Source organism: Ambystoma mexicanum, chromosome 2q, assembly GCF_040938575.1.
Source record: "Ambystoma mexicanum isolate Mex_15411 chromosome 2q, UKY_AmexF1_1, whole genome shotgun sequence".
NCBI lineage: Eukaryota > Metazoa > Chordata > Amphibia > Caudata > Ambystomatidae > Ambystoma > Ambystoma mexicanum.
Window position 1 is genome coordinate 651,165,442 of NC_090924.1, and position 23,910 is coordinate 651,189,351.

The following is a 23,910-nucleotide window of genomic DNA, read 5'->3' on the forward strand; positions in this document are numbered from 1 at the left end:
AATGTGATTTTTTTTTTTTTTTTTTTTTTGGTAATGCAAGCTCCTGGATTGTGGCCAGCACCATGTGGCTCTTTAATTCTGGATTGGCTGGCTTTCTTGTTCAGGCCCCTTAAAAAAGAAGAAAAATAAGAACAGGAGTGCCACAAGTCTAACACTTGCAGCACTGACCCTAAATAAGAAAGAATAGGAATGCCAAAAAATGTGTCTTTCTGGAATTCTGTACAATAATTGCTAGACTCATAGGTTTATTTCAGGCACACTTCAGGGGGTGAGTCACTGATTTAGTCTGTTCTTAAATGCCTCAACTCAGCCTTTCATCCTTCTGAGGTCGATAAATGGGTACCAACACAGGTTGGGTGATATTGGGTGTATATTTCTTCTATGTAAAGCGCTTAAGCGTAAGTGCTATATAATAACACATCATTATCATTTGGTCATGAACGTCTGCTTGCATTCACAGTAATTTGGTAATATGGGCCCATACACACTGATCTTAACAATACATATGGCGATCCATTCTTGTATGAAATGTACATCACATTATAGTGATATCGTAACCATATTTTTCATAGTGTATAATGCTATGTGATGCCACTTCCGCTTTTGTCAAACGGTGAAAGGTCATGTTCCATCGCTTCCTGCGAAATCACTTCGGGGTGGGGTCAAATGACATCACTTTCTGTGATGTCATCAGGGGGGTCAAGGGTCATATGATGTCACTTCCGCTACCCCTGGCATTTTGGTTAAATGACGTCCCTGATCCTATGAAGGTCAAACGTGCCTTATTTGATCTGGATTGGTGTGAGACCATCGATGATTTTCATTCCTATCCCTCTTTACTCCACTTGAATCACGAACATAGATCCTGAGGTCTGCCTACGAAGGTTATTCTCCAATTCCCAAATAGATCCTACAGAGGCACTATTCTTAGGGCCCGATGGAATGTTTTACCTACCAGGGAAATTTTAGCATGGAGATCGCTAATCCTGGTGGGTTCAGCCAGTTGTAGGTTCTGTTCGGTTAAGCTGGAGGCTCTAAAACATCTGGTTATGGAGTGTGTGCCATTACAGCCATTGAGAGTAACATTTTTTGAGCCCCTTAATGTGAACTCCATTTTTGTACCATGAAGAGTGGGCATGGAAACGATGCCTTAATATCCATACTATTTATGAGGGTCTAGCATTGTCAGGTTTTATTAAAAGCTTGAATCTGTAGTGTGCATTTATTGCAACTCACTTTTTTTTCCTTTCACTTAATGTTCCTATTGTATATAGGCTATGACATATATGAATTATATACATTCTTATTTGTTTTTTGTATTCCTTTGGGGGGGGGGTGTGTATGTATGTATATATATATATATATGCAATTTATGTTTTGTAATAATGTCTTAATGTTTTTCTTTTTTCTTTTTTAAAAATAATTTTTATTTTTTATTAACACACCAAACTTTTAGGACATTCACATTTCAGTTTCACATCATTGTATTTACATGTTATGCGTCACAGTCCTTCCCCCTCCCACCCCCTTAACTCGAGCCCCTACTTCAATGCAACTGCTTGTGTATCTCCGGGTTTGTCTCTCTCGTTGTTACCACTCGTATTGTCTTCACTGAGTTCGGCCAGGGAGGGTCCCACTATCGTGGCCACCAGTTGCCTCCACGCTATCAAGGGTCCCACTTCCTCCTCCCCTCCCCTACTAATTGCTTCATACCTCCGCCCACTTCAGGAGGTCAGCCCACCACGTCTCTGTTCTGGGTCTCTGAGCTGCTTTCCAGCTCATTGCAATTCGCCATTTGGCCAGGACATAGGCAAGGTCTTTCATTTTACTAATATGCTTCTGGTTGCGTGGTCTGGCAAAACCCCCCAGCATGCATGCCCAGACTGACTCCACCTCCAGCATGATCCCTTTTTGGGCCAGGAGTAGTTTAGCCTCCGTCCAGAATCTGCCCACCTCTGGACATGCCCAAAACATGTGTATCATTCCAGCTTCCACCTCCCCACATCTAGGGCATTTCTGTGTCACTGAACTTCCAAACCTGGTAGTCTTGCTAGGGGTCATATATGCCCTGTGAGTGACATATAACTGGATCTGCTGTAGCTTCGCATTTCGGGACACCTTCTTATGATATCTTTGAGCCCTTTCCCATTGTCCATCCAACATAGCTTCTCCCACCTCCTCCTCTCAGTCCCGCCTCAGTTGGAGCAATTCCTTGCCCACCCTGGTCATCAATAGTTCATAAATACGGGATATTTCGTACCCACCCTCCGAAATATCGTACATCGTCTCGATAACCGTATCCGGTTGCTCCGCAAGCACTGCCTCAGGCCACCTTTCTCGCACACGTTTGACAATTCTTGTATATGTAACATATTGGCCTTTATGTACCCCGGTGTCCTCCGTTAATCTCTGGAAGTCTAGTATCTCCCCCTCATGCCATATGTCTCTGAGGGTTGCGAGGCCCATTGGTTCCCAGTATCTACAGATCCCTGTTGGCATTTGCAAGTCTTCCCCGCATAGCGCCACTAGCGGCACCTGCAGGGAGCACAGGGTCGGGTTTCCCACTATTTGGCATGCTTTGCTGCATATTTTCCAGCCCAGTTCCAGCAATCTCACTTTTCCTTGCATCTTTGATTTAGGCAACCACACCACTTCTCTAAGAAAAAAGGGGACGGAATCCTTGCACAATAGCCTGGCCTGAGCTGTCTCTTCTTCGGACAACCATATAGCCACATACGTGAGCTGTCCCGCCAGGTAGTGTATCTCGAAGTTCGTTAGGTTTATGCCCCCCGTGTCACACGAGTTTTGCAACTTCCAAAGGGCTACCCTGTTCTTGGAGTTATGCCATATGAAGCACCTGCATAAGCTGTGGAGTTTCACGAAGAAGCGCTTGGGAAGCATGTATGGAATGTTCGTGAAAAAGTGTAGCAACCTCGGCAGGACCACCATCTTAATCAAAGCCGCCCTACCCACCATAGCCAATGGGCGCTTGGACCAGAACCCCATACTGTTCTTGATGCCTTGCACTGCCCTTTCTGTGTTGTGTTTATATTCCTCTGCAGCCGTGTGGTATATGTCAATTCCCAAGTATCGGAATGTCCTGGTCTGCCAGGGTATCAGCAAAACTGGTAGGTTTCCATGCAGGGCCCCCCTATATCTCCCCAGGGGGAACATTCTTGATTTCTTGGGGTTTACCACAATGCCCGAGTATAGCAGGATGTCATCGGCGTACAATGATATCTGGTGCGGTCCCCCTTTGTAAGGATCCCTATCTCCCCATACTGTTGCCTAAGGCAGATTGCCAATGGTTCTAAAGCAAGGATGTACAGCATGGGCGACCAGGGGCAGCCCTGTCTAGTGTCCCTACTAAATTGCCATTTGTCCGAGATTATTTTGCCGTTTTGACCCTGGCAATTGGGGAGCTGTATATCATTTTGACGCACTTCAGGTACCCTGGCCCCATCCCGTATTCTTTCAAGGCCGCCATCAACCACGGCCACCTCACAGAGTCAAAGGCCTTTATGGCATCTAACGAGACTATTACCATTTTGCTGGGGTCCTTCTCCGTCTGCTCTATGATGTGGTGGAGTCTTCTGTGATTGTCAGTTATATTCCTGCCTGGAATGTAACCTGTTTGATCGGGGTGTATAAGTTTGCCAATAACTCGTTTAAGCCTATTTGCCAGCATTGTCGTGAGGATTTTACTGTCTTGGTTGAGCATGGATAGGGGTCTATATGACCTACAATCCATACTTGGCTTGCCAGGTTTGAGGAGCGGAATAATCACTGCCTCACTCAGAGACTCCAGCAACCACCCTCGTTTGAGCACTTCATTTAGCATGGCGAGCAGCGTGGGGAGTACCTCCTGCTTATGTCTTGTAAAATTTGCTGGGGAGCCCGTCCGACCCCGGAGTCTTACATGTGGGTAGATTCTGAATCACTATCTCTAATTCTTCTATTGTGATTGGGGCGTCCAGGTCCTCCCGTTCCTCCTCGTTTAATTTGGGTAATCCTATGTCTTCAAGTGTTTCCTGAATCTCCCGACCCATCTCCTCTCCTGAGTCCTTGTAGAGGCGTTTGTAGAATCTGAGGAACCCCTCGTTAACTCCCTCTTGGGTGTCCCAGATCTGGCCTTCTTTCCCCTTTAACTCTCTAACCACTGGTCTGGGTGTCTCATTCTTGTATAACCATGCTAGCAGCCTTCCCGGTTTGTCTCCCCCCTGCATGTTGCCTTGCGATATATTTTTTTATAGTTCAGTTTACATAGTCTATCCTAGTGCTCCCTGCTAGTTTGTTGTAGTAATAGGTTCACCCGTTCAGCATCCTCCTGTGAGGTGCTCCCCCTCTGCATTATTCCTTCCAGTTCCTTCTCTGTCTCCTGTAGCTCTCGCTCTATGCCCCCTTGGTGCCCTCAGGATTTCGATATGGCTGCACCCCGTACCGCCACTTTGACTGTCCCTTCTGACTGCACACTCCCTGTGTTGGTATCGAAATACTCTACAATCGCCTCCCTTAGATCCTTGCGGAATACCGAGTCCTGCAGGGCCTCGGCTCTGAGCCTCCATGTCAGGATTCTCGCTCTAGGGGGGCTGGTGTCTCCACTCCAAGACCAGGGGGGAGTGCTCCGATAGTATTCTTGCCTTGTATTCCGAGCCTATTATTTCTCCTACAAGTTCAGAGGCAACAAACATATAATCCAATCTCGTGTACAGATCGTGTGGGGCCGCGTAGTGTGACTATTGCCTGTCATCCGGGTGTTGCTGTCGCCAGATATCCGCTAGTTTGAAATCTCTGAGCAGGGCCTGTAGTGCTTTCGCAGCCGGGGTGGGTCAATCTAATTTACTGTCTGACCTGTCCAATTTGGGATGTAACGTACAGCTAAAATCCCCTCCCCATAAAATCGCACCGCCCAGTAGGGGGCTAATTTTACTGTATAGGGCCCTGAAATAGGCCGCCGTGTCCTGGTTGGGGGCATATGAATTTGAGGCTCAATTATCTGTTTTCCAGCATCCCCTGTACCACTATCATTCTTCCAAGTGGGTCTGCTGTGGTCTGAAACAACTGAAAAAGGTACATGAGGTATGAGGTGCCACCCCCTTGCATAAGTAGAATATGTCGCTCCCGTGGTGGTCCCTCTCCACTTTTTCCTAACCACTTCTAGTGTCTCCTTAGTGAGGTGGGTTTCCTGCAATAATGCTATGTCCACTTTCTGCCTTCTCAAGTACATCATTACCTTATTTCTCTTCAGGTAGCTGTTGAGGCCTCTCACGTTCCAGGTTACTATTCTAAGACTTCCCATTGCCATGCGTGGTTTGTCCCTCCTCCCTCTCGCCCCCCCCCCCCCCGGTTATTCTCTCCAGTCTACTTTGGCATGAATATGGGCTTGTTCCCCTCCCAACTTCAACATAAACTCCCCAACTAACCCCCCCTGCCCGCCTTTCCCAACTATGTTTACTGCACACCTCCCCTTCCCTCCCTCCTCCCTACCCGTCCCCAACTGGTGTCCAGCTCCATCCCTGGATCTCAGGCTCCCCCGCATTTGGTCCTGCCTCGGAATGCTGAGATCAGGTACCCAGCAGGGTGTCACCGATCTGCCGGTAACCTAACTGGTCTATACGTGGGGGTATGAGGGCTGGTTCTATAAGGCTCCTACACCTGGCAATACATTTCCGTGCTTAAAGGATCACATATATATAACCCTGTTCGCCCTATTCCGACAGTCTTTGCCCTGTCTTATATTCTAGCCCCAGTGTCGGAGACTGCAACACCCTGGGTACCACAGTCTCCATATTGCTTATCTGCGCCATCTTCCTTCTGGATACCCGATTCCGGGGGGCAGCTCTGTGTATCAAGCCATTCTGAGGCATCCTCCGGTGTGTCGAAAAACAGTGCTCTGTTTTTGTGGAACACTTTCAATTTCGCAGGATAGATCAACATGTCGTCATTGTACCTGCAGGGTGTAATCCGGGTATGCCATAATATTTGCCGATGCCCTTTGTACCGTTCCTCCCTTCCGGAAGTGTTGTAAGACTTTTTCCCGGTCTCTATAGTTCAGGATCTTGGCAATTATCGGGCACGGGGGGGGGGGGGTCCTGGTGGTGGCCTCCTCGTCAGGGCCCTGTGCGCCCGTTCCACTGCAAATCCTTGAGTCGGAGCCCCTCCTTATCTCTTGCAGCAGCATTGTTTCAACGTACTCCGTGGGGTTCGGTCCTTCTGCCCCTTCCGGCAATCCTACAATGCGTATATTGTTCCTCCGGGCGTGTCCCTCCGCCTCCTCTGCCCTGTTTTCCAAGTTGCCCACGCGTTGTTCTAAGATATGGATCTCGGATTTGTGGGATGCGCATGCAGCCGTGTTCGGGGCAACTTCCCTCTCCAGGTCGCCTGTAAGTTCCGCTAGTGCCCTGACGTCTTGCCGGAGGAGATTCACCTCCTCCTGTACTGCCCCTACTTTTAGCTCCAGTGCCGCCTTCAGTTCGACCATAGCCGATTCCAGCTTGGTTTCCCATGCTACTTTCAGGTCCGCAATTGCTTCTAGGATCTGCTGATCTTTGTTTGTAGCGTCAGTGCCCCCCCCCCGTGGGGGGTCCTCTCCTTGCTCCTGGCCCCTTCTGCCCCAGGCGGTGTTCTGGCATATTCCTCAAGCGTGGGTTGTTTGCCCTTTGTTTTGGCCAGTTTGTTGGCCATCCTGGTGTTACTGTGCATATTTTTTTTGCCGACTCCCCGGCGTTTGATCTTTGGCTCCTCCTGGTCGTTCCACTGTCTGAGATGGAGCCTGGATGGGCTAGAATGAAGTTTGCGTTGGCTGCTGAGTCTATGCCTGGAGAGGGTTGTGTCCTACCAGCGCCTCCACAGGCCCCTCAAGTGCTCCTCTCTGCGTGCCCTGTGGGTTGTCTGTCGCTCCTGTGGGTGTCCGCGGACGCTCTCTGACGTGGTTTGCTCCGCTTAGTCGGTCCGACTCCTCCGTCACCTCACGGGGACTGATGCCGGGGACTCCTGTAAAAGCATGGGGATCCGGCCACCCTAAAGTATGGTGACACTCCTCGCAGCTTCACTGCTGTATGCGCTGACTAGTCACAAGAAGTCGGAGCTTGACCACACCCCACCTAAGCATGCACACTCCACTAGGTCCCAGCAGCGGGTGTACAGGTGTCTTCCCTGCTCCTGATTGCCAAGGTGTATGGCGCTTGGGGGTGCCCTGTGATGCATCAATATCTTGCCCTGCGCAACGGCGTGGCTCTGTGTTTCTCAATGCAAATGTTGTTGCAAGCCGCCCCTCTGATCATGCCTGTACCAGGCCCACTGTCAGTGGTCAATCATCCCCTGCATCCAAGTGCATCTGTGGTATCACCCTCTTTATAAAATGAGGCTACTTTTGTTGTGCAGGCGCTTCCCAGCCCTTCTTCAGTTCCGGGCTACAGACGTGTCTCCCCAAGCTTGATCCTGCAGTTCACTGAGTCTCTTGTGAAGTCCTGCCGCCCCGCCCTGCTTATTCGAGCAACCGCTTGCTACAAAGTATCAGCGCCAGTGCTCTTCTGACGCGAAGGCTATGGCCGTGTGTTCAGACCGCTCCTGCCTCCTGCTGCCGTAATAGGCAGCTGTTCATCGCCGGCCTGCTCCGAATTGAGCAGCCGCTTGCCACAATGTATTGCCCGGTGCTATACAGACGCCGGGGTCGTAGCCATACGCTCAGTCCTCTCACAGGACAACAGCGCCCGTGTGCGCCTCTCCCACTGCCGTGACAAACATCCGTCCTGGAACAGCTTCGGGGACAATCCTTCTGCGAAGCCTCACCTCCTGTGTGCTGCGAACCACTCACACCCCGCTCTGTTGTGGGTTCAGATGGCTTCCATCACCATATAGGGGCACTGCTATGTGCTTCCCTTTATTTCTGGGTGCGAACACCGCCCTCGCTGCTCCGTAGTCGTGGAGCCGGCTCTTCTTGGTAGGTTCCTTTGTCCTAATGTTGAGGCCGCCATTTTGTTTCGTTGCATGTCCCGGGCCATTATAAATCCCATTATGTACAGAACTTTGCTCTCACGCGTTCTGTGGGCATGAAAGTCTGTGAGTGCGCTCCATGTGTTCACATGCATATACATGCATTTTCAACTATCCCAGGGACCTGCGTGTGCACTTTCCTGGACGGTATCAATGCAGGATCGGCAGAGCCCCTCATGAAACACGTCTCCTCACATGGCCTCGTAGCCACGCCCCCGAATAATGTCTTCATGTTACCTTGTTTTTATATTGGTATATGAGGAAAAGTGTGCTTTTATTGATTATTTAGTATTTTTTTTATTATTATCATTACTAATGTTGATGTTGGACTGGATTTTATTTACGCTTTTTGATCTTACTATGTTTTTCTTGGTTTTGTAAAGGTTTAAATAAACCAAATACAAATAAAAAAATAAATAAGCATTTTGTCTAACGTTCACTTTCTCAATTCACTCTTTGAACTGTGACATCAAGTTTCAGCATTTAGTTGTTCTCCTTGTGTCCTTTTTTTAATGGTTTTCTGTACTGTCTGGCATGTGACACTTTCCCTCTACCCTGTGGTCTTTATTTATTTATTGGTCACTTGTTTGGCGCTTATACAATTAGCAACAACTGTTTCAAAGCGCCCACAGGGCAACACGGTTGGGACAGTGGAAGGTAGACAATGAATTACAACAAAGATTAATAATTGAATTAATAGTACAAACAAATAATGAGAATAACAGGGAGGGGAGACAAACCTACTATCGCTTGTGAGTGTTCAGAACGTGCACGTGCATGGGGGAGGGTGGGTAAGGGATAGGTGCTGTGGTGCTCATGGAGAAGTGCTCGGGGTGAAGTGCTAATAAGAGAAGAAGGTAAGTGCAACCTCCCGTGGGGAGGGTGAGGCTAAATAAGTGCAGTAAATAGATAGTGGCTGAGATGAGGGGGTGGGGGGATCAGGGCTCCAAGAATAGATGGGGGGCCTGCACATCAGTTGCGCTACTGTAGGATTAGCAGGGAAGAGAGGAAGAGGAGGAGGAAAAGAGAAAGGTCTTGAGGCTTTTTCTGAACCTAAACATAGAGGGAGAGGGAGGCTATTCCACAGGAGGGACTCCGAGTAGAGTGATCGACCACCAGCTCTCCGTTTAGCAAACCGCTTCACACACAGGGAGCTGGTGCGAGAGGAATGCAGGAATCTAGAAGGGGAGTATTTGGTCAGAAAACATTGAAGATGGAGTGGTCCCCGGCCCAATATAGCCTTGTGGATGATACAGAGGAATTTTAATTTAATCCGTGCTGAGACCGGGAGCCAGTGAAGGCTTTGAAGGGCAGGAGAGATGCAGTCCCTGGGCTTGAGGCCAATGATAAATCTTGCTGCCCTATTCTCGGTTAGCTGCAGGGGTTGCAGGGTGGACGAAGGAAGATTGAGCAGGCTATTGCAATAGCGTAGCCTGCAGAGAACCAGAGCACGGGTAACATTGAGTTTCTGGGGGAAGGTGAGGAAGGGTAGAGTTCCTTTGAGAAGGAAGAGCTGAAAGTGGGATTGCTTGACAATGTCATGAATATAAGGGACAAGGAAAGGGAAGAATTGAAGGTGACTCTAGATTCCTGGCTTCAGAGGAGGGGGCAGGAGGGCGCCCATGGAGGAAGGCCAGAGTGAAGAGAAGAAGTAGTGTGCAGGGGAACCAATAGGGAGAATCTCTGTTTTGCTGGCATTGAGGCAGAGGTCATTAGCAGTGCACCAGGACTGGATGGCAGAGAGGCAGTCGGGGATGAAGGAAGGTCTAAGGGCGTCAGTAGGAATTTTGAAGAATAGTGTGTCATCAGTGTAGCACTGGAAGTTGGGGGAGAAGGAGGAAATGAGGCGTGCCAGCAGAGGAAGGTATATGTTAGAGCCAAGGCGAAAGAATGGAGCCCTGGGGGACACCACAGGAGGAAGCGCAAGTAGTGGGTGGAGAAAGGGCCCAGAATGGTTTTGGAGGAACAGTAGGTTAGGAAGGAGGTAAGCCAGTCCAGTGCCCGCTCCAAAATACTGACAACCCATGAACTTTCTATAGACAAGGTATATCTTTGTCTTGCATGGCCAGTACCAGCGTTTATGATTGGTTTTCAAACATTTGTTGACTCTAGCTGCTAATTTAAATGGGGGTCTGATTGTTTTTCTTTACCGCCAAACTATCAAACATCACCTTGATGGCCTGCTTCATCCATACACCCTTACTCTTATGTCCCGTCCCCTTTCCTCAATACTGTATGGGCGTCCCCTCGCGAGGGACGAGAGACGGAACCAGAAAGAATCTTCTTCCCCTTTAAATTTAGAAGCGCACGGGGGCGCAGCCCTGGGAGCATGCGCTCACCTGACTCCTCCCACCTGCGCCACTCCTCAGTCCCCTTTTCTGTGTCGGCGGGAACGGGCAGAATTTACCAGCCATTTACCATCTTCAGCCAGGGCCTTCCACAAACGCCTTGCAGGTTTGGCAGAGTATTTGTGCCTTCCTCAGCCCAAGGTAGAACAGCCCGAGCAGGGGGGTCTTGGCTGAAGTCCTCACCCTAAAACCCCCTAACAAAACAGGGATCCCGATGCAGAAAGACATAGTTGCCCTGGCCAAGAAGGGGTGGCTCAAGCAGCACTCAGCCCAGCCTGCCAATTGGCACCTGGACGCCAAGTGCAGACAGATGGAGGGGGACACACTCTTGCTTTCGGCGCATCCTCAACCGCACTCTTACATCATTGCTGCAGCGTCACTCTATTCCAAGCCTCAGTCATCCTCTGCCATCTCGTCCTTGACGCTGCTAGGCAAGGAGGAGAAGATCTTGGAGGCGTACGGGAAAAAGCTCTACTCCAATGCCTCCTTGCACCTACGGCAGGCCAACGCAGATGCCATGCTGGCAGCCACTAACCAAAGGCTCTGGTAATGCAATGGGTACTGAGCTCTCCTAAAACACATTGAATAGGACATGCTCAAGAGGCTAGCATTATTAAATGGAAATGGTACATTTAAGATCGTGCCAAAACAGGGAAGGGTGGAATTGCGAAGTTACACAAGCAAGTAGCTGGTGTTCCATTGGTTGATTGGTAACTACCCGATGAAACAGAAGCCTGTGGGTCTCCTGTAAAATGGGGAGTCCCTTATGGGGAGTGGACGAGTGAACAAACTGAACATGCGTGGTTTACTGATGGTTGAGCTAAATATGTGGGGACTAAGAAGTACTGGAAGGCAGTGTCGTACAATCCCAACATGTAGAGGATCAAGGGTGTTGGTAGGTCTGGAAAAGATCAGTGGCTAAGCTAATGCCGGGATGTGCAGGATTCGGGGCTAGCTATAGCCTTTTGGTTGTAGTCCCTGAGCTTCTATCTGGGGCTACAACCAAAATACCCAGGGCTATAGCCCCCTCAGCCCCACCCCCCCCCAACCGCCCAGCAACGCCTCCGAGAGGATTCTGACAACATCAGGGAAGGGAAAGAGTAGTCAATTTGCAGAATTGTATGCGGTTTATCAGGCATTGAAGCAAGAAGCGCCTTGTCAATGTTATGTGTACACTGTACACTGACTCGTGGTCTGTGGCTAATGGACTAGCTGTTTGGATACCGACATGGCAAGAGAATGGGTGGAAAATTCATGCAAAGAAGCTATGGGGAAAATAACTGTGGTAGTATATCACAGAAATGTTGATGCATAGCAAGATGACCGTATAGCATGTGGATGCTCAATGCGTGACAGACGCTGGTTCAATTATGCTGCAGATGAACAAGCCAAAATTTCAGGTATGGACACGAAGTCTGAGGAAGATGATCTGGAAGGGATTGCCAAGTGGGCACACCAGAAAGGTGGGCATCTTGGAGAAAACGCTACTATCAGGTGGGCACAAGATCGAGGAATTTGCATTCCTTTGGAAGTAGTCAAAACAGTGATTTTGCAATGTCCAGTGTGCCAGCATCAGAAACAGAGATCCATTGCACATGTGATGCAAGGCACATTGAAACGAGGTAAATTACCTGGAAAAAATCTGGCAAATCGATTAAATCGGTCCAATGCCAATTAGTAGCGGATGTCAATATGCCTGTACGATTGACACATATTCAGGATATTTGATGGTATTACCAATGCAAAAAAACTACACAGTTAAATACCATTACATTGTTATAACAAGTGGCAGTGTACTATTGTGTACCTTTACAAATTCAAAGTGACAATGGGTCACATTTTAAAGGAAAACTGATTCACGGTTGTCAGGAGAAGGGCATCGAATGGATCTGCCATGTGCCTTATCACCCCGAGGCTTCAGGACTGAGAGGATGAATGGTTTGTTGAAAGAACAGTTGCGAAAGACTGATGATGGCAACCGGAAAGGGTGACATGAGCGCATTCTGGATGTGGTGCAAGTGTTGAATAACAGACCAATTGCAAATGGTGAAACTCCATTAATGCGAATTTTAACACCAGCTTCTATTAAACCAAATGGTGCATTTGAAACTTTGATGCATTGATAAATGTTACCTGGAGCTCTGGCTCCTTATTGAGGGACACCTGAGTCTGCAGTGGTGGACTTGCATGCGATGAAAGAGATCAGACTTGAACCAAGATTAGTGTTATTGACACGGGAATTGGAGTAAAAATTCCAACAGATTAGCATTGAGAGGGATCCAGGTACTGGGAGGGATTGTGGATGCAGATTATAAGGGAGAAATAACAATTATTTTAATCTATAATGGAGAGAAAATGTTGCCAATCCATAAAGGGGATCGAGTGGCACAACTGATTATCGTCACTGTAAAATTATCCATGGTGAAAAAGGGAGAGCCGCCCACAGTGGTAACTACACATGGGGACAAAGGATTTGGCTCATCAGACAAAATGGTTCCTGGAACCAAGTTGCAGAAGGAGAGGATCAAGTTGTTCTGGTAATGGAACCAGGAAAGCGGAAATTGAGCCACTGTCATGATGCCTACCCCCGGGCATCCGGATCGAGTCCATCAGCCCCGGAAGCAGGCATCCAGATACTTGTTAAAACCCCAGCAGCCCCGGCTGGGGGCTGTTTGGGTTCAGTCCTGGCACCTTAGGCACCAGGCTCATCTTAGAAACCAGTCCTGGCGCCATAGGCGCCAGGCTCATAGACATTACTTGCCTCATGCAGACCATGCTGCAAATGAATCCAAGCCAACGTGAGGCCTGGATGGGACTATTTTATTACAGGGACTATTTTTTACTCGGGTGTGGTTCTGGGGAACTTCTTACCTGGAACTACTTTGGAGGCGATTTAAACCACACCCGAACAGCAGCACACGCTTTGCGTTATTCTGCATCCTGCAGCGTAACGCTCGCTGTGCCTGCAAGTCAGCATCCAGTCTTCTGCCACGCCCGCCTCGAATCCGAAGCTCCTAGAAAAAGGGGAAAGAAGGAGAAAAGGTTGATCACGGACATTATTTTAATTCCTTACCTGATTCCGGATCCAGCACGTCTCCGAGCCTGGAAAGGACATTATTCCAGCACGCGTCGCATCCTCTTTCGACTCGGCGCTGCCTCCATCATTTTCTTCGTCGAACTCCAGCACCTGGGGGAAAACAAAAGAAATAACATGGTAAGCCAAGAGAGCCGACAAATACAATCTCTTACCACCATAGGCTTACCTGATTTACCACCGGAGGCATTACCCTTTAATACGCCTCATCTTCATATGCCGCACCTATAAAGGGAGAGAAAACAACAAGTTAAACTCATGCAACTTTTACCGGACAGTGTTGGATAATACAGACTCTTACCTGAACGCCATCAGCTGCCTCCAGGCAATATTCTTTTCCAGCTGCAATTCAACAAGGGAATGGAACAAGAATGAACATCGGACATATTGAACTCTTTGAACTTTATAAACCCCGGAGTCAATATTCCTCCGGAACTCCTCCAGTACCTTCAAACCAGTGAAGCAACTGGTATCTACGCGCCCCTGCATGCCACGCAGGATGGAGAGCTCATCATTTAAAAACATAAGGTGAGGTTACTAAAAGGGGATATCGGAGGTGACAAGTGGGGAGAACGAGAACAGTGGGAGGGGCCATCACTAAAATCCACGGGTGGCTAAATCCCTTTCTCCACTTGCAGGAGAATACTTCTACGGGTCAAGCAGACGAGATTAGGCATGCCAGTGCAGACAGTCATCGCGGCACTAAGCATCACGTTGGTGGAGACCGCAGCTGTCTGGGTCCGACCGACACCCCTGTGGGAACCAGGTGAGCGTAACAGCCACGTTCTCACTGACAAAAGTTTTTTGCGCGAGTGATGTACTTCACTGATATACATATTTTTTTGTTATTTTGTTTTTCCAGACCCTGTTTGTGATGTCTGGATTTGTGTGGAGTCTGTTTGGGACCGCCCGGGGACATGCAAAAAAGACGTGGCTAATGTCTCCATTGTCCGACTGACTCCCATGATCTGGATGACGACTACCAGCCTTGATTTGACCACGTTGCCTAACACTGATTCAACTATATTGTCGAGGAGACGTTGTGACCATGGACATGTGGCTTTGCCATCTTCTGCGATGTCCTTGGGCCTCATTACGAGTGCGGCGGTAAGGGGTTAACGGCACCGGTAACTATGCCGGCGCCGTTAACCCCCTACTGCCGCATTCTGAGGTCCCTTATTGGGTCCCATTAAGGCCAGCTGGTTTTACCAGCTGCCCTTAGCGGGAGCCACTAAGGGACCAGGGAGATAATAACGGGCCTGCTATTTGCTGGCCCGTTATTAGCTCCTTCCCCATTCCCATTGAACTCTGTGGGGGCTCGAATGGGAATGGGGAATGGTTTTCAGAATGGGGACTTACCGGGTCCTCCAAGGTTGGAATGACCCGGTAAGTCCCCATTCCGACTACCCGGACCCGGACACGCTAATAGCACCATGGCTACCTTCAAACTCCTAATGAGGCGCCTTGTCTTTTCTGCAGCATGGCTAGAGAATATGTGGGTTTTTCTGGCCCGTAGTGTTTTGAACATCTCACACTTTTGCCTGGCTTAATTTTACGTGTCTTGTGGTCAACGCTGGCACCTGTTCTTCGACACGTTTTTGGAGTATTGCACAATGATACTCTATGTGAGAACTTCTTTTTCTGTTTGAGTACTGTACATTTTGTTCTGATGCTGATCGCATGTGGAGGAATATGACGCGTATTGTCACTTATGACATTGCTCCAGCTGATGTCTTCTATATGATGACTCGTGATCCTCCACACATTGGCAAATGTCAGCAATTGGACTTGACGGATGGGATGAGCGGAACGATTTTGAGAATCGTTTATGTGCACGTTCTCATAGTACATGTACTGATGTGTCTAATGCTATGTTTTGTAATTTTACTATTGTAGCTGCCAGCCATCTTAGGCATTTCTATTTTCCTGTGGTCATTTTTACTTACACCTATATTCCTGCGAATATTTCTGGCGGGTCTTATGCTTTGACGTAGCTCGGTTTCATGATGTTTCCTTTGCAGCCTGCGATAGGTCGTGATCTCCAACAGATAAGGAGATGTTATCAGTAAAGGGGATTTACCGGGTCCTCCAAGGTTGGAATGACACGTTAAGTACCCATTCTGAGATCCCGGACCCGGAATGCGGTAAGGGGGTAGCCATGGTGCTAAAAGCACCATGGCTACCTCCTACCGCGTAATGAGGCCCATGGTGTCACATCCTCTGCTGTATTTACATTCTGTGTAATCTGTTTTTAAAAAGTGGAAAGGGGAGAGTTGGACTAAAAACAATGAAATATTAACCTTCATGGTGATTTTAGTCTGCAGCTCTCCCTTCTTCACAAATCCCATCCTGCCATCTCCTCATGCATGTCATTGTCATTACTGTTTCCCTTGGTTTACAAATTGGTGATTGGGAGACCAGGACCAGTTATGTTGAAGATGGATCCAGGTGCACAAAGGGAGGCTCACGTACTGAATGTTCTAAATTCTACATTTTATGGTTGCAGATTAGTAGCTTCTTTAGAGTTGTTTTCAAGCCTGGCCTACTCCAGGAACAGGGTTCCCAATAGTTTGTAAAAGGAGTGCTAATGGCTGACCATGGCAGTAATATTTAATTGATGCACAAATGTATGTTCTGGGAGTCATGGTTTGCAAACCAGTAGTTTAGCAGTTGCATTTCTTTATGTTGTATTAAACAGTAAATAAACAGACTTGCAGAGAAATGCTGTAGTTGGTTAACTACTGACTGTATAACCAGGAGAATCTGCTTATCCACTAACCACAAATGAGTGCTCTTCGGTGAATCATGTTTTTGTTTTCCTATTTTTCTACAATTATGAGAGATTGGAAACATGTTTATTACAAGCTCTGGGTATTATTACAACATTGAAATGTGCATAGAGTGTTCAGCAGAGAGGCAATGTATGTGTGTTTTTTCCCTTTTGGTTAGGTCTGAAAAGTTCACCTTCTCTTAAGTCTTCAGAGCCATCATGTTTAATAGAATGACTAAATCTGCTCCCAAGACATTTTTAACTTTAATGATGTGAATTGTTTAATTTGAAATAACAGAAACCTGACTGTAATAATTATGTCTTTAGAATGTTACTGGAAGACTCTTGGTTGGTTTACGCTGGTGGAACCAGATTGACGAAGATGGAAAAAGTCACTGGGTATTTGAAGCTAAAAAGGTATTTATTTGCACCAAGATACATTTCTAGCTTCTGTCTTATCAATGTACCTTTTTATAATTTGTGCTCGGTCAGAAATCCTCTTTTTGACTCTTTGTCCAGACTCTAGCTGGCCCCTGGACTTTGTGGCGAACCAGAAGGAGGACTACAATGTGTCATGATTTAATGTTATTTATTCAAATTAAAAGAAAAATGCCTATCTGGCCCTATCGCTACGAGGCAAGTTCCCTATCTTCTAAAACAAGAACTAAGCGTGCTTGTCGAAGTCCAAAAATGAAGAGTTCCCAGTCCAAATTCCTAGTTACTAACTGGCCCTACCACTTTAGAAAATGTAACTAAAAGGAAAGGGAGGCCTGCACAATAGTCTGAGAATGGGCTTGTGCTTGGCCCAACTCGTAGATTACTTTATCAGCCTTAGAGTTCCTTTAGAATGGATTTACCCAGTTTAGTTTTCTTTATAGAGTTTGTTGATTAAAACCACAATTGTCTTGTGGATGCTTTTTCTGCTCCCCCTTTGGGAAAAGATTAATTCTTCTACATTTTCTCTGCTTTTTTGTTTTACCAGCATCACTTTTCAAACACTTTTTTCCACCTTTGTGACACTGCGACTCCTCATATTTCGGTAGCTCATTGGTATGGTTATTGGTTCTCAGTCCAATTAAAAAATACGGGGTTTCTTCCCGCTCAGATATTGCCATGTAGGACATATGTCCGCCCCCTTTGATCAATTTCTCATATCCTTTTTGGCTTTCCCAGCATTGATAAAAAGCACACAAAACCCCCTCACGCCTTTTTGTCATAGGAGACTGGGCGTGTGCCCAGTGGGGTTTATGTTCTCATATGGTTGACGGCTTCTCCAGCCTTGATATACACTATTTGTATCTCTTTAACTCTAATTTACCTGGGTCCCGTGCCTGCTCCGTTTTCTCAGACTCTCGTACCTGTGCCGTTTTTTTTCGGCAACCTTTGAAACCAATCTTCATAGCCCTCACTGGCATACTCGCATGGGGAGCGTTCGCTTCTCTGTTGGTCCGTGTCTTATCGGCAAAGGCACTCGCCGCGTGGAGCTCGGGGACCCGGGCTCGTTTCCTTTCCCGGGTCTCGGCAGCGGTTGATGGGCACCTCATGCTCGGTCATAGCACCCACCTCATAGCCTCCAGCTGGCGGGTCTTAATTCACCTACGCCACGGCTGGGCGTAGCTCCACCCCTCCAGAACGTGTCCACAGAGGCTCGCCTCTGCGTAGTGCTGATTCTCCTCCCTCCATAGGAGTCGTTCCCTGCATAGATGGTCTCTCTCCATTCACAGTTCTTACTGTGTTTAAGTACGCCAACACAATCAAAAAGGGTGTGTCCTTCTTCGTTGATGGCGGCGTTAAGATGAAACTCAGCATTATCTGAAGCCAACGAGGTGGAAGGAGGATCACTTGTAGTTGTAGTCAAAATATGAGAACAAACTGTTTTTTCAAGCCCCATGTAGGCCGATAATGCAGGGGAGGCTCTCATTGGACTTGGAGTCCTTGTCCCGGAGAGTGGAATCACTCCCAGTGGGGCCCGACTTGTCCAGACTCCTAGGAAGGGTCTCGCAGAGCAGGCTCACCTTCATAGCCTCATAGGGGGTAGCTCCGCTCTGGAGTGAAGGGATGAGTTGACCAGATTCATCACAACTTCTTGCTGGCCTTTTGTAGCCCACATGGCTGAAAGGACGAGGGCACTTCCAAGGTCCCTCATTTCATACCCTCACCTAGAAAGTGTATTTAATCACAGGCTGGTGGCAGCTGATTTCTTTGCATTTGGCCGCACTGAGTGAAGGCTTTTTACCACATGTAGCGATCTACTCCATGAAAAGGTGCAAAGTGACGTTGAAGGGGTTTTAAGTCCTGTGAGCTAGCCCTTTTGTTTATGGCAGTTGAACAGTGGCTTTGTCCCATTTTTGTCTGTGCTCTCTCCAGAAACCACAAGCCTAGTTTCTGCAAATGTCATCCAGTTCCGAAGATAGTGATGAATCCAATGGAGGCATTACTGATTCTCTGGTGTTGACCTCCTCCCATGTAGCCACGGGATGGAGGATCACATGGGAGGAGACCGCTACTGGGGAGAGGTTTTGGCTCCATTGGTCAAGACACAGTATTTCGCCCCCTCCCCTTTCCCATGAGGACGACCCTTTGATATCAGAGTTCCGAATAGCCTATTGTCATTTTAGCCAAGTCTTCACCTTTTGGCCCAAACACCCATACCACTTTCTGTTTCAAAGTGCCCTATTGTAAACATCCTGAGAAAAGCTATTTGAAAAGTAGAAGCCCAATAACATCCATGGACTCCAAATCCCATAATCACTCAGGTACTGAGACGAGGAGGAGGAGGAGGAGGAGGAGAAGAAGAATGAGAGAGTTTGTGCAAAGTACAACATGTAGGAGAGAGAGAGACCAACCCCAGCATGGAAAGCGAACCAAGCAGCTGTTCCACAATGGCACGGGCAGAGTCAGAGACACAGGAAAAGACCGGTGAGTCCAACCCCGTATTTGATAAATATGAGATTGTTAATGATGAAAAGAGAGTAAGAAGAATATTTGAATGAAATCAAGACACAGTGCCAAGAGTAACCCCAACCCAATACAGGGATATGATAGGCCAGTTTGGGGGAGAAGTTTGATAAAATGCTACCTTAGGCAAATATACCAAGTACCTCACGGTATAAGCCATTTTTGTATAATCAAGGAACTGTGAATCAATTAAAGAAAAGTCCTGGCAGGGAAGTACACCAGGCATTTGAAGTTATTTAAAGATTCCTGGCTGAAGATTATACCAGGGGGATGGGATTGATTGAAGATCTGGGCAGGGGAGAACGCCAGGCCATCTTCCAGAAAGCCTGTTGCAAAACTTGTGATTCAAACACAAACTTTGAGAGTCCAGTGAAGGAACAAAGGAACTGTTTAAGTGTAACTTTTGCCAGGGTCTTTACCTCGGAGAACATTTCTGTTGGAGTCTTTATTACATTTTGGTTTTTAACACTTTTTGCTAACGTCAAGAAAGAAGACATTTCCTTGCCTCCTTTGTTATTTTGTTTTAGTGTGAGGGTCAGGATAGCACATTTTGGACAGAATGACGGCTTTTCATTTAACTGACCTCCTGACATAGACTGATCCTTAGTTTTGATTTTTAGGTAGGGAAATGCCTCTTAGAGTTAGGGCCAAATAGGCAGTTTCCGAACCTGTTTCTTTGTTTCAATAAATGGCTTTACATGAGAATATGAATACCTTGTGTCCAACTCTCCTTTCTGACCCCTCACAAGATTCTGTGCTGAAGATTATTATTGCTAGGAGCCTCTGTTTTGCTTACGCCAAATGTTTCTCAAAGCAAAGCACAGCCTCTCCTTGTCTAGAAGAATCCTGTTTGAGGCTCTTCCCCTAATCAAGCAGAAACTGCTGGATCCTCCTTTATATTTGAACCAGCCAGTAAAGCAACCCACCCTGTGGGCTCAAGCTGCAGGAGAGGCTGCGTAAGAATCTTGAATATTGTCTTCAAACCATGCATCACTCTAAGCTAAGAATGGGTGATGTAAGGATTTGTGCCAACAGCTTAGCATTAGGCCCAGTTTGCACCTTCTTTTGCACCTTGGCAAGTGGCTTCCTCAGTGACTGCCTAAAATTGCCCTGCCCTGGAACGGGCCCTTATCCATCAGGTCAAGCAATTAAAACTAAGATCCCTTTGTAGTCTGGATATTCTAGATCCTGGGCATCCTGTCAAGTCTAGATTGTTGACATCTGGTGAACGAGACTGACACTCCTAAATGTTCTCTTTCCAGAACACCAGTTCTACAGAAACATCTCCCAACAACTGCAATGCATATAAGTGAGGTAAACCTTACAGCCTGAAATAAGGCCCTTGAGTTCACTGGCTGTAGTTGTAGCATAACCCAAGGGATGAGGAATTTACATACACCTTACTTGGACAACCTCTTGGTTAGGGCAACTTTTGAATGTTCTGCCTTCCAGAAACATAAGGAGTTCTTTAATTTGTTTGGCTTCAGTCTATTATTTCCAAGCCATCTCTTTAGGTATCAGCAAGGAATCTGTATCTTTGTGCCCTTTGGCAAGGAGAAGGAAGAGATTGTTCCTTCTAAACACTGCATCCTGGCTCACAAATACATTTTCCCTACTTGATTGATCAGTGGATCTCGCAGTGAGGACTTTCAAAGCACTGTTGGGGTTGGCAGCATCTTCCTGTTTCTGTCTTTCACTTTGGATTTCTGGGTCACCATTGAACCCAGACATGTGTGCAATGGCTTGAACTTTACTGAGGGTTTGAGAATCTGTTACATTGAGTTGCTCTGAATCTCAGCGTGCCGTGCTGTCATATATATCTTCAGTTTCCATGCCTACCATAGACCTCCAGCAGCAGAACCTAGATCCAGTCATTGGGCATTTTAGGGTAGAGAGTTTGTGTGTGAGGTTGCTGAAGGTTGGACACTACTCTGATCTTGAGGGCCTGGCAAACCCTGTACAGCTTGTTAATTATGATAAATGTAACCATGGAAAAGCAGTAGCACATGAAATTCAGCTCCTTCGTGTACAGTCTGTATTGTGATTTAAGATTGGCAACAAATTGGCTGCCAGGCCCCCTAGGTTCAAGTGACTGATTGCTGTTTTAGAAGGTTGCATTTCCCCTATGTAGAGAGAAGTTCCCCTTAACTGGACACTTCGAAATAAATTTGGAAAAACGTTACTACATCCATGAGTTTTACTGCCTCTGTGTCACTTGTGGTTGTGCTGTCTGCAAGAGGGGTCCTGCTGCCATTTGTGCTCCTGTTCCTGCCAGCTATTTTTCTGCTTCAACGGAATTCCCTGTATATGAATTACAATTAATTTACTTAGGAATGCTTTTCTGTTTAAACGTCATCTTAATCTGTGTTCACGCTAGATAGCGGTTTGTGCTAGCAAAGCCAGCTTGTGCACCTTTCAGGAACCTGCTGGAGAGTGAGGCTCATGTTCAGCTGCAAATCCTGCTGTGTAGAAAATATTAAGGTGGGTAAGCATTGTCTAGAAAACCACACCTGCTCGCTTAACTGTTTAAATTAAAATTTACTGTTTCTAAGAAGTAAGCTAATCCCCACCACAAAGGATTATTTTCACAAGCTTGTTCACTCATTATGAGTGGATGAACCAGCACCCCTTTTTTTGTTTTTTTACTGTCTGCTAATTGATGTTTGTTTATTATTTTACTTTACTTTGTTGGTTTGTTTACTAACATAGAGCTTACGTGTTATTAACTGGGAACTAGCCACCACAACTGCTACTTTATCCCTCTGATACATATATGTTTGTCTATGAAAACCATCAGTTTTGGTCCACCCTAATTTTTGTCTTTTGCCACAGGACCCATCTGCTAAGAAGCTAAGACTCTTGTAAATGTTGTTTCGAGGCAGATGAATGAGTCATCTGTAGCTTCTGCTTCTCTCCCTTCCCCGACCCATTACTGCACAGGTAAGAAACATAACTCACAGAGGCAACCGTACCGCCCTTATCCCAGGACATAGAGACAAATTAGACTGAAGATGGCAAAAGCTGTCAAACTACTGCTGTAACAATATATGCTTATGCATTAAACATGAAGCAAATGTGCACTCAACATAAAGAATAAATACATTAGGTAAAATATGCATTTGTACATTAAGAATATTAACCTAGCATCCACAAGACATGAAGAATACTAACATGCCTAATGTATAAGGTAAATGCAACAAACAATACATGAATATAGCTCACTAACATGTACCAAGAGTGTAACGGGGCAGCCATCTCCTTTAAAATGGAAGCCACAGCATGCTTTTAATCAAACGAAAGGCCTCAAGACTTCGCAAGAATTCAAAATGCTGAATCAACAAAAATACATTTCGAATGAATTGTGTCCTCACGTATTCCTCATCTTAGATATATCTTTTTTTATTTAAACGGTTTTTATTAATTTTCCAAACAAACAATACAAACCAAACTGGCAGCGCTTTTTGCAACAATCACATGAACATCAATTAGTCAAGACCACTTCTCCCCCAATCCCTCCCCCCTCAAGAGCTTGTTTGTCCTTCACTTTCCGTATCTGCTACGTGTGGCAGGGTATCACCTCCTTTTGAGTCTGCAGAATTCGTTATTGTTCCAAACAGTCCTGCTATTAATACTCTCCATGCCATCAGGGTACCCACTTCTTCTTCCCCACTCATGCTACATGCCTCCTGCCATACCACCGTTTCAGCCTCCGCCCATGCCAGCAATTCCCACCACCATACCTCCAACCGCGGCTTATGACACTGCTTCCATCCATGGCAATCCTCCGTTTTGCGAAGTCCTTCAATTTCACAACATGTTTAAGTTTCCGTGGTCTGGGAAACCCTCCCAACAGGCAGGCCTAGGCCGTATCTATGATGAGCGTGACCCCTTTGTCTGCTAGTTTTTGCGCCACTTCTCCCCAGAAACTCTCAATCACTGGGCAAGACCAAAACATGTGTGTCATATCAGCATTTTCGTTGTCGCATTTTGGGCACGCTTGTTGTCCCGCATTTCCGAACTTAGATATTCTCATCTGGGTCATATAAGCTCTGTGCGTTATATACAACTGTATTTGTTGTAATCTAGCATTACTTGACACCTTCTTGTGGTATCCCATAGCACGCTCCCACATCCCATCCTCCATCTGTGCTCCCACCTCTGTTTCCCAATCCAACCTCAAATGCGTCAACTCCTTCCCAACCCGGGTCATCACCATCTCATACAATCTAGAGATCTCATGCCCCCCTTCTGATATGTCATCTATTGTCCCCATAGTGGCGTCTGGGTCCTCCGCCAATACAGTCTCAGGCCAGATTTTACGAATATTCTGCACCAGCCTTAGGTACGTGATATACTGGCCCCTATGCAAGCCCGTCTCTTCCCCTAGTCTTTCAAAATCCCTAATGGTCCCTTCTTGCCAAACATCCCCCAATGTAACCAGCCCGACCGACTCCCAGTAGGTCCTGATTATCATCCTTAGCTGCTTCTCTTCCCCTGCCAAAGCAACCAACGGAACCTGCGGGGAACACGAGTACGGGTCCTCCATCATTCGACATACTCTACGCCACATCTTCCACCCCAGCAACATCATTCCCGGGCGCTCCCTCATTTCTGAACTAGGCAACCAAATAATTTCCTACAGGTAAAACGGAGTGCAGTCCTGTCCAAACAGCCTAAATTCGGGAGTTGCCTCATCAGAGAGCCATTTGACCACATATTGCAACTGACCAGCTACATAATAGGCC

General features: G+C 46.9%; 1 protein-coding gene across 2 annotated transcripts in view; it reads left to right on the forward strand.

Moving 5' to 3' along the window:
• Positions 1-23,910, forward strand: part of TVP23A (trans-golgi network vesicle protein 23 homolog A) — a 512,460-nt gene that overhangs the window by 148,516 nt on the left and 340,034 nt on the right. For both annotated transcript variants that reach the window (XM_069647835.1, XM_069647834.1), the window contains exon 4: positions 16,535-16,624. In XM_069647835.1, coding sequence (XP_069503936.1) covers positions 16,535-16,624 — 90 coding nt within the window. The remainder of the gene's footprint in view (positions 1-16,534; positions 16,625-23,910) is intronic.